This window comes from Apaloderma vittatum, unplaced genomic scaffold (genome assembly GCF_000703405.1).
Source record: "Apaloderma vittatum isolate BGI_N311 unplaced genomic scaffold, ASM70340v1 scaffold22810, whole genome shotgun sequence".
NCBI lineage: Eukaryota > Metazoa > Chordata > Aves > Trogoniformes > Trogonidae > Apaloderma > Apaloderma vittatum.
The window spans coordinates 46,743-58,777 of NW_009695381.1; the positions used below are offsets into that span (position 1 = coordinate 46,743).

The 12,035-nt window shown below is 36.3% G+C and overlaps 1 protein-coding gene across 1 annotated transcript in view; it reads right to left on the bottom strand.

Annotated features, from left to right (window-relative positions):
- Positions 1–9,172, bottom strand: part of DENND4C (DENN/MADD domain containing 4C) — a 49,719-nt gene extending 40,547 nt beyond the window's left edge. The window contains exons 1-4 of the mRNA XM_009871202.1: positions 8,851–9,172; positions 3,544–3,796; positions 2,573–2,642; positions 461–630 (exon numbers count right to left, since the gene is read on the bottom strand). Coding sequence (XP_009869504.1) covers positions 461–630; positions 2,573–2,642; positions 3,544–3,796; positions 8,851–9,161 — 804 coding nt within the window. The 5' untranslated portion in view covers positions 9,162–9,172. The remainder of the gene's footprint in view (positions 1–460; positions 631–2,572; positions 2,643–3,543; positions 3,797–8,850) is intronic.
- Positions 9,173–12,035: the final 2,863 nt, after the last annotated feature.

The window sequence follows — 12,035 nt, forward strand, 5'->3', positions numbered from 1 at the left end:
CATCAGTTCTTCAGAGCTTTTCACACATTACTGTTCTGCTCTTTTCCAGTAACTGTTTTCCTATCCATGCCCACAGACACCTACAGAGCTCAGTTACACAAATTCACACAGAAGTGGCTTTTAAGGTAGCCATAGGAAAACCGTGAACAGCTTAAACACTGCTAACACATGCTAAGTGAACACTCTTTACTCAAAAGAACAGGGAAATAACAAAACGAAAACTCACAGTGTGTGTAAGTGCCCAACTTACATGAGGCTAAACAGCACACACTCTTCCAGTTATTTCCTGTTTTGATTTACTTCTGTCTTACATGAAGCCTTACGAAATACAAATTTATAATGGAAGTATTTAATAATTTATTTTGTATTATTTCTCAAATACAGAAGAAACAATGCCTACCTCTCTCCACAGCAGCCATATGAACTAAAAGCAAAGAGTAGTCAACGTGTGGAGCCCTACCTTCTCTGCAGAAGAGCAGGTTAGTACAAATGTTGAGAACACTGGTAGTGGATATTTGGTTTGAGGGTCCCAGCACTCAATAGTAGCTCCCATAGGAAGGCAAAAGAGAGGTACAGATTCTGACAGTGGGAACGATTCATAGTTCTCTTGAGGGTATCTGAAAATTAAACCTTCAGAACGGGAGAAGGAAAAGTAAGTACATTTGCTCCACAAGCCCTAAACAATGTAAGCAATATATTTTCCACAATATACTGCAAAGTCTGTTAGTTTTCTGCACTTTATAACTGTCCTGGTTGGAGAGCACCAAGATAAAAGTTCTCTTGAATTCCTGGCACAGGTAGCAATCACAGTGGTGAAGGAGGGGCAGCTGTGCCTATGGGGAGGAGAGGATGGGTCAGGTGAACCACATCAAGCAACCATGGTATTCCTTCCCATGGTGCTCAGTATCTAAGTGCCTCTACGAAAAGTCCTCAGGCATTAAGTGCCTGCTGTGCTGTAAGGATTGCTGGCAGCTATTCATCATCTCTCTCTGTGCTGCTAGTGTTCCTGCCTCCTGTTTTCACTCTACAGAGGAACACTGTTTGTCACGACAGGTTGTCTTCCCTTGCCTCCTAAGGCAGGAGCAGCATGGCCACTCTAAGGCCTCCTTTTCTGTTTTTTTTGTAAAGTGGCATCGGGACTCTGGCCTTGAGTACTCCTGTCTCTTACTGAGTCCAGTCTGGGACTAGTCTGCTTGGGACCTTGTTGTTGTCTGGAAGGTGCAGGTTCCATATTAACAAGTTCTCTTGTATCTTTGAATATATTTGCATATTTATATATCTGTATACAGTTCAACATCTTCATTGTCGTTGTTAGTATTTTATATTTTTTTTAAGCTGGTTCGAGATTTTTTTCCAGCATCAAAGTCTTTGTCCCTGGTTCCCGTTACCCTCCTCTGGGAGGGTGCTGGGGGGATTACAGAGGGATCTGTCAAAGTTTAGTGGGTGGCCCAGCCCTGCAGATTACATCTGCAGAAGACGAAAGTCTCTTTTTTGACAAGACCAAATCATCCAAGTAACAATGATTTTAAAACTGTGTATGAGTACTGAAGTATTCACTTTTGGCAAATACTCGAAAAAGTGAGTGTAGTAAAAGCTAATTATCAAACTTTTTCACTTTTAAAAAGTATGTGCTATTTAAGTGTGGCACTGGAATAGATTTAATTGCAAAGAAATTCTGATGAAGTGATAATTTATCTACTGTAAAAACAGCAGCAATACCTCCACTGAAAACAGGATGAACTAGCTAGCAGTCCACATTTTCTACTAACCAGTCAAGATGTTCAACTTAAACAAATTATTCATTCAGTTTTCAGAAATATATCTACAATAGGTACACAGCATTGGTTTACTATTGTTGTTCATCTTAGCTTATTTTACAGGACGCTGACCTTTGTTATCTGTGCTTTCCAATTCTACTTGGTAGTTTACTCCTTTCAAAGGAATTTGGTGCGCTTAGTGCACAACAGAAAATCTTTTGAAAGTTTGTTTTGGACTCCTTCATGAAAAAAAAAATCTAAAACAATGCATTAATAAAAACTTTAAAAAGCCAGACTTAAAAGACTTTTGTCATTTGTTGTTCAGAGTAATTTTTACTCTCATCAAATAAGAAACAAATAAATAGCTGTGAAACTGAAAGAAAGAAACACATTTAACTTTCAAATTAAAAGAAAGATGTTGCATTAGCTGTGAGACATAAAAGAAACATGAGTAAGGTTGAATGGAATTTTTAATTACTCCTTCTCCATGATTACTAACACAAGAAATATGAAGTCTTTTGTTACATTTGAAATGCTTGCTAAGCTTTCTGCTTTTTCTAAGCTACCAAATCTGTCATGATAAGAACTAAGTTAATATAGAACAATGCTACTGCTATTAAGGATTACTTTTTTTTTTTGCCTAGAAAAATGTGAAGAGAGCAAAGAAGGCACTATAAGGAGCTGAATTCAACTGCTATGTTCTAAGAGCAAAATTCTGACAGAGAACACTTAAGATTTTAAAATTATTAATTTCAATAATGCATTTGAATCCTCCTGTTAGCATGTTCAAACAGTCTGCTTCTAAAATTACTTACCAGCTTTATATGCTAAAGAGTTAGAAGCTGGCACAGACTTCTTGTAACAAAGGTATACACTGGAACCCCACTGGAAGACACAAGTTGCATCTTAGAACCAGTAAAGATGATAACAGGCAGCACAGAAATCAAATATAAGCATTTTAATATACAAAAAAAGCAGACATTTAAAAGCATTAAAATGACTAGTGGCTGCTGAGTGCATCCAAATCATGAAATCAAGAATTCAACCTCTTCACATTTTTTTATATGGATTACAGGATTTACATAAAATAATCACATCACCACACTACTCTTTGACTTATTCTAACAGAAGATCACAGAAAAGCAAAGCAGATAATTTGCAGCTTCACATTTTCTTGGTTATTTAAAAGGAGACTCCTATGGGAAGATCATCAGTGGAAGTGAAATTCTAAACATAATCACCTGAAATTTTTATCACACTTTACCATTTGATAAAAAATGTAGCTTATTCAGGCTGAAATAAGTAAACGCAAAAGAAACTAAATAAAAGGAAACTGAATGAATAAAAAGTACCTCAAGAAACTATAAGCAATAGTTATTCTTGCATGCCTCTGTAACATAGGCATTATTAATAACTACGAAAAAAGGATTTGTGATTCATCCTAAGTGTCAGCATCATCTAAATTGGGGGGATAATAAAAAAAAAAAACAACAAAAAAACCAAAAAAAACCCCAACCAACAGCTCAATGCACTACTAAAAAACTGGAGTAGTGAGTAATCAGCATGAAGCAGTAACATGAAAGGAAATCAAAGCAACAAGACATACAAAACTGAAGTCTCACAGACATTGTATACATAATGAAAGAATTATGTTCTAGGGACAGAATATGATTAAAACAGTGCTAAGAAGAGGTCAAAGAGCTAAATGTTTGGGTTTGTTTATTGGGTTTAAAAAAAAATAAAACAAACCGAAGGGACTCAAGCTTTCAAGCTTTTGAATACTCACCATACCACAATTTAAATTCTTATCAACTTTACAGAACGTATGAGGCGGGGTTTCTCCTTTGCTGGTAACAATAACACAGATATCTGTCACTGCCAATGAATTCTGAGGTCGTACGGGAGGAGCCCTTCGATACGTGATAAAAATCCGTTGAGAAGAAGCTGAACTGTTGTTAACGTTAGCACAGCGACCATAAGGAGTAGCTTGAATCACCTCGCAACCTGAAATGATGCGTTCCTTCCCTTCATATAGAACTCTGCAGACAGGAAGGAAAGAAAGCATTATGCACATTCAAACATATATGAAGTGTCTTGGACAAATTCATAGAAATCTTCCATCCGTTAGCACTCTATGTCATAACTGCAATGTTGTGGTGTGCATTTTAATATATTATCTTTCATCATGCACCATTTGAGGCAAAGCAACTGTTAAGAAATATTTAAATACTGAAAGAAATCTCAGTGGGAACAAATCATAGTTACAGAAAAATAAAATTAAGCCGCACTGAAAAGGATTTAATTATAGAATTAGTAGGAATGCTGCCCTATCAATGAAAATTAAATGCAAAGGGAAGCTTTAAGTTGCTAGCAGACACCATATCTGCTAATTTCTTAGAAATTATTTCCATCATTAAAATGTCTGAAAACTCATTTCAAGCTCGGTTGTTGTTGTTCTTTTTTCATTTTTAAGGAAAAGAACAAAAGAAATCTGCTACCTAAATGAATTTTTACAGAAAAACAAACAAACAAAAAACCCCAGTAATGATGTGCATTCATAGTTTCAATAACATTCCTTGTGGAGCAGAAGGAGAGGGAAGAAAAAAATCACAAACTAATACTCCAGTTCATAGAAAAGTAAGACATTATAACTACAGTTGACTGTACTTCTGGAAAGCAGAATATATCTTACATGGCCATACAGCAATATTCACATGGTACCTGAAATTTTTACCCACAACACTAGTTTAAATCACCATATTCTCAGCAAAAAAAGAACCATCTTTCACAACTTCTCAGCAGTTAAATGAGCTAAAACTTTATACTCTGATCTTTCCCAAACATAAAGCTATTAGGAAGTGACCATGAGAAGAAACATGGAAGTCAAACCACACATGATTGCGTATTTTTAATGCACAGGTACTATGATAAGGCAAGCTTTATCTCCCATTTCACACCCAAATAAACAATGATTCCATTTGTTTGATTCTCTGTAGTATGTACAGCGTACTTGTTACCTTTAAATGAATTTTCATCCTCACACTACATGGTAGGATTTAGGATAAAGGTAGTAAGTAAAACTTTGTATTTTGTGACCTGCAGCTATCAGGCTGCCATATAAACCTATTCAGCTAGTTCATGGAGGACAATATTCTTGCCTTCACTAATGGCTTCATGTGTAAAGAGTCTGATCATTACACCATGTACAATCTCAGGTTTAAAACTGGCCTAATAGCAGTAGTTACAAGTTGCAACATTGGTTTTAATATACTACCTACTAGTTCAAGACAGAGAAAGTACATGCTATTCAAATTACTTCTAAACAGTCTTCTGGAAGAACATGTATTCTGCTATTTTATTAGGCTACCTACTTCATAAAGTTAAAAAAACAAAACCCAGCAAAAAAAAAATAGGACAAAAAACCAAAAAAGCCAACAACTACAACGGCAGCTGCTCTCAGGTCACCCCCACTGGGCATAGAGTTTGCATGAACTCTTCACATCACTGCCTTATGTTAATCAGAAGACAATATTAACAGAGTAGTCCCCAATGGGGATTAGCTTAGTTCTATTTCAATTTCACGTATTTTAAATAAAAGCCAAGAATTTAAAGTTATTCCAGAAATATGTTAGCTGACAGCTTTTGAGAAGGAAAAACAGATTAATTGGACAATCCCACTAGTTCAATTTAATAGGTTTATAAGTATTCTCAGAAAGGTACTTAAAGACTGACCAGTGTTCAACACTGTAACAGTCAGGTCACCTCCATCAAAAGAAAAAGAAAATGAAAGCAACTCTCACCTCTACACATGTATCAGTAGAAGTATTATTAAAACCACACCATTTCCTGACCTCATGCATAGTACTGAATTTAAGAAAACAAGAAAACAAAAGAAAAACACCACCCATGGATTGCTCAAATTAAACAATTATTTTAATGATTCAGACAAAAACATTCAGAAATGATGCATGAAATATTTCATGTGACACCCTGTATATACAAAGTCCTCCCTGAGAGAATAACTTTACTCCTACTTGTTTCAACTTCCCAGTGTCTGCCTTTGATTAATTAGTGCTGATCAGGGTAAGACTTGTTTCCTGCTTCCTGCAGGGTAAGACTTGTTTCCTGCTTATACTTTGGCCTCGATCTTAAGCACACTTTATTTGCCACACTATTCTATCTACCTCAAAGTTTAACTTCAAGAAAGATGTAACTCACTCTAGATTTTATGTCCTTTCTTTGTAAAAAAGACCAAAAAATCTTATCTCTTTGGTTTTTTCTCTTCGTTTTATGTTGTACATGGAAGTTCTCTCATAACGAGTTTTACTATTTAAAGTTATACTTCAATATAACAGATAGTGGAGTTTAGAAAAGAAAAATATTACATTCTTGCAGCTGTTCAATTGAAAACCTTAAACCGCAGAAAATTTTGCTTCTGGGTAACAATTTAAAAATAGGCAGACTGTTGGAAATTGCAATGGTGTGGCTGCTCTTGAGCTTGACCTCTCCTGTAGGTTCAACCATATTTCTGCCTCTCACAGCTTTTATACAAAATAACTCTTTGTAATAACTCTTCCTATCTCATATAAGAGAAGGCAGTATGCAAGCATTCAGTAATAAAGGAACTGAAAGAAATACACTAAGCAGCAGGAGGCTCAGAGGAGAAGCATTGGGTTGAGCAGAGAGAGAAGATTGACATTTTTATTTCTACTGACACCACCATTAGTATTTATCTGAATTAACTCCATCATTATTATCCTAAGCTGTTCCAAACAGCCAATTGCAGTTGTCAACGCTAGTGACAAATATTAAGCAACAACAGAAGACACTGGCTGTTAAGAACATGTCCCAGTTTCTATTATGTCTTTTGAAATTTGAGTTCACATTTTTGAAATACATGTCTAGCAACGAAAAAAATTTGTTCAATCAGTACTCCTGCAGATATTTTTGGACACTGCATACACAGAATGAGATGGGTCCCCAGCACAGAACCACTCTAATCAAACTAAAGCTTCCTGTGCTAGTTCTTTTCTTAAAGAAAAACCCCACAGTATTTTTTTTTACTTGCACAATGCAATTTACCTAACTTTTGCATTACTCAGTAATACAATAACTTTTGCTTCAGACAAGAAGCCTGATATGCTTTCATTTGTTCTTTCTACAGGAAGTATGACAAGCACTGGAGCTCTCCCATATTCCTAACTCGTGTGTAAAATGGAGAGAGGTGAGCTTGTTTCAAAGTCTCACTGCACCTAAACTGAAACACATCTCAAAACTCAGTTCTTGTCTATTTCTGGCACATATTGGTTAGAAAAGCAACAGAATGATTAGTAGTTGAAATTTTTACAGCTATATAAGCTTAAGATACTAAGTTTTACAGCTCTACATAGGAAAGGGACTTTAAAGATCTCTTGTCCTGGGATCAAACCTTTCCGCTTCCAACTAAGAACAGCCACAGCAAATGCAACATTCAGAGGCATAGGACATGGCCTAACTATAATATGCAAGTGAGCATCTACATCAGAAAGGCACTGTAGCAGCTTACAGATATCACAGATTAACAAACAGTGGAATAGGAAGGAAAGAGGAGGAGGGCACAGAAATACTAAACACAAGGACAACAGCAGAAAATCAGTAGTGTGCATTCCCCATCTCCCTCTTCTTCCCAACAGAATTTCTTTAATTAGTTTCCCTAAAAATAGCCCTGGTAGAAATACACACACACAGAGAAAAATTTATCAAGAAACATCTGAATGCTCAGACTAGAAGATAATTCAACTTTATACAGATGTATTAACAACCTTGACAGAAGACTATGGATTAGACTGTTTCAAGGGATATAGTGTTCTGCTACCTATGAAGCCCACTCAGCACATCAGCTGACTTAATGGATATTTAAGGCTCAAAGAAAAAAATATTCTTTTACACTTGGTTCATTAACTAAAGGAGCATAAATAAATAAGAGCATAAATTAGCCTTCAGACTGTATATACACCTCTTGCGCAAACTCCACTTTCATTTGAACACACTGAAATTTGCACACAAAAAAAGAAAAACTTCTTGCTCTAACCACCTCTTGTATGTAGTTGCAGAAGTGCAGGAGCAGGCGGAAAACATTCACATGCATCGCTGCTCAGAAAGAAAAGCCTGCCATAATTTGTTAGGTATGACACCCTAATGAGATCTGTGTAAACCAAAATATAGAATAAATACTACTTGCCAAATACTACTGGTTTTCTGCCAATAGTTTTTAAAAGTGTCTCTGCTGGGGAAGCACTTATTCAGCCAGCTATGTCCCTGTTTTGCTTATCAGATATTTACTACGAAATCTCACCAAGCTTTCAAGTTCTTAAAGTTGTGAGAAACATGAAAATACGTGACAGCAGAGTCACTTCCATTAGGGCACACAGGGAACACTGATGACTTAGGAATCATTTTGAGGAACCACTCCCTCTACAAATTCTTCCTTCTGCTAAAACTTCAACAAATAATTTCATGCTGCAGCTCTACACAGTCACTCCCATCACAACAGTTAATCTTATCTTGCAGTGTCAGTCACACACATGGGAAAAGACTTCTAAAAATCACAGTTTTGCTGAAGATTATTAGAATACAGTTTAGATGACAAATATGAACTGCAATTAGAATGTAGCAGGTTAATTATACAACTTGAATTACAATCCTTAGAGCAGAGATCCTGTCATGTAACTACCTTCATTACTAAGATTCCACTGTCAAATACAGGGTATGCAGACACTGTATCTGATGTGCTTAAACTTATAAATGAAAGTAACTAAATTTACTGTCTATGTTGCATATAGATGCATGTTTTTCACTTTACTATTTATCTAATAATTAAATATGGAAAAAATACACATATTCCTTATTTTGCCATCATTGTAACAGTTGCCCTCAATCATAGCCCATTTTCTATTTCTCGTCACATCGTCACTAACACTACAATGTTTTTATCCAAATCAAAGAAGTAGAAGTCCTGTATAGGGCACATCTCGCATCTTTTCCCATCATCATCTATGAACAGTAAGATTTGACCACTACTGAAGAAGGAACTGAATTGTTACAGAAATCTCACCCAATATCAGTAAGAGGTGGTTTGTCCCGGCCTCTCTTGTAGCAAAGAAAAAGTTCAGGACTCTTTAGACTTCCATAGTTCAAGTTGGCTTGAAGGGCTGTAGGGGTGGCTTCAACACAAGTGTAGCCCTCTGGGACAGTTTCACCAGCTGATTTAATTATCACGGCAATGTCAGTAATTGGAGCCTTTGGACCGGTTGACTTTGTTTCATGTCGACTTATTTCTTGGTCTAGGAGGGTTGCAGTATCTGTATCAGTGAGCCCTGCCACTACAAAATAGTCAGCCACTCGTGGACCTTTGTCTTCTATCATGATTATGTCAGTACTTCCTAGGGAAAATAAAAAGAGAAAAATTAAACACTTTGCTCACAAGCTAAGCCCCTTTCCTCAACAAGTGTGAGGATTTTAAATTTTTAAAGAAATTTTTGCAAATAATAATAAAAAAGACTATACAGAGATTTCACTAAATTTCTAGGAAAGCTCCAGAATAAACTTCTGCCACTCAAAATGATATTATTGTTGGTAGCTGGATTTCAGTTCTAGTATCATAACAGTCATGTTTTAGCACGAGGAAGTTTAAGTGAGATGAAGACCTCAAAGCCCCTAACACAGCAGCTACACAGAAAATTGCTTAGTACTAGCTATCAGAACATTCAAGGTCACCACAGGTACCCTTAATGAAGAACACCTATATTTTTCTGCTATAGCTTAATAACCGATTTGACTACAGGATTATGCTGCTTTTTTCTTTTTTCTTTTTCGAGAAACCTATTCCAAGTATAGCGTCACTAGTTTATCTTTTGCATATTTCATCCATTTCATAATCTAGATCTAACAGTGCAGTCTTGAGACATTCAGCTAGCAACTGTAACATCTGGAAGTCATTTACAAAAATCACACATCCAAATCCACATTTCATCAGCTGATCTGGCAATACACATCACTGCTCAGCTGCACATTCCAGATCTGGAAAGAGTTTTTCTCCGAACACCAGCCATGTTCACTAAGTGTATGATTTTAAAGAGGTGAAACACAAGTTTCTATTAAGAGCAAAGCTAGCTGACAGACTACGCTCAAAGAACACAAGTACAATTTCAAGTACCTAATCTCATGAAATACCTGTCTTTTAAAAAGTCAGGTGAGAAATGTTGAAACAGCAGTTGCCAAGCAATAAGCCTGAATACTGCTATACCTCTTCAGGGAGCTAAGGAACACCTTTTTTTAGACCCCCATGTTTCCGTTACCAGATTTCTGGGGATCTCACCTATAAATTTACCAAGAATGGAAGCCTGGTTCCCATTTTTTTTTTTAAACAAGACTGCTATAGCTGCCAAGGTCCCACCTATCAAAGAGTGGTGATCCATGGGTACTATCAAATAATAAGTGAACCAGAATCAAAAAGTTTCTTGTATTTAGCATGTCCTAGTCTGACAACTGCAGAAACACTGATCTCTGCCAACATAAAGGTGGTTTGGCAGAGACATATAATCCTGTTCCCTGAAACCCCGTTTCTCCCCGGTTCTTATCTTGATCTCTCTCACTGAAATTACACTGAAAAAGTGTTTTCCACCTTCACAATTCACAAGGCTTCTAAAAGTTGTTATCAAAAGTGTTCTGAGTAAAAATCAGTTATTCATCCTGCATATTTACTAAGAAATCTTAGAGTAAGATTACGCAGCTTAGGTGCCGATCACTATACTGTAAGGTACTATAGCACGAGATGAAAGTAGGAAGGGGAAGGGAAATAACTCATTGCAAATCCTTTCAAACCTGAAAAAAGAATACCTACACTATTTGAAAGACTCTTCTCTTCCGCAATATTCTTCCACAATGCTTTTCACAACATCACTTGTGTGTTTTCTAAACACAGAAATGTTTGGATCCCTTGAAAAGCGCAAAGCCATGGGATAGCTACATAAGACTGAGCTTTCAGGCCTAGTATATACAGATGCTATAGCAGCAGGAACAAGAAAATGTTTATTCAATTTGTCAGGTGTTCAGTGCCTAGGTCTCCTGAAGAACAAGAAAATTATTCCAAAGCCATAGCTATTTCTGAAGCTTCTGAATCACTTTTAGATACAGAACTTGCAGCAGTTTACTTTGTTAACTGTAATAAACAACATAAAATTTGTGACAAAGCCCCTTACAGGCAAGCAAATCAGCATGAAATGCAGGGGTAATGGATTCAACTCAACCCCATGTAAATTGGTGCTTCCATTAAAAAGTCCCTCCTCATACTGCCACTGCTCCAGTAACAAACTGGAACAAGTAATTGCTCTGGCTGAATGCTAACCTAGCAAAGACTGTTCAGTGTTCAACCAGAGCAGTTCTCCAATAATTCACTATGTCAGCAGAAAAGCAGCACCAGTATACCCCTTTAAGCAGCAGTGCTGACTTGCATTGGATTAATCACAAAACTGTGAAGTCTAAGATGTTTCACTTTGCCTCTTGGATGCTCAGATCTGTTCACAGAACTATAAAGATAAATGAATAAATAAATAAATAAATAAACAAACGAAACTTTCCCTGCTCCCCTTGAAAGAAAGGGGAGTCTTGAGCCAGAGTAACTTGTAATCTGGAAAATACTGTTTGCACTTCACATATGTGAAATTAAATTACTGGAACAAGCTGCTAAAAATAGCAAAATGGTTGGCATCATATAAATGTTATTTAAAAAAAACCCAAAACCTTTTTAAAATGATACAGACTTTTATTACCTGCTATGTGTTCACACAGCTCAGTACCATGTTCTCTCAATGCAACATGGACATCATCACCCACGTTCACTTTGAGCACACAGTGCAAGAAATAAAAAAGTAACGATAACAGCATACGTCAAAAATCTCAATGGTTTATATTTTTAATCACAGCTGTAGTTCCTGGAATTGCACTAATGTTATCCTCAAATGCTTTTTAAAGTGAAAATTTAGACTTCTGGGGTAAACCGAGAGAGAAAAAATTTAAAAGAACCTGAAAAATTAAATACTAAGAGTTACAAGGCTAGAATGCAAATGAAGAGAATCCACTCCCAAATTTTTACTAGTAGGGATCTATGAAACTGTAGCAATTGGTAACTAAGGAGCATACACTTACATATATATACTTATATACACATATATATTATATATACACTTATATATATATACACATATATATTTTGCTTCGGTCTTCACTGGTAACCACCTG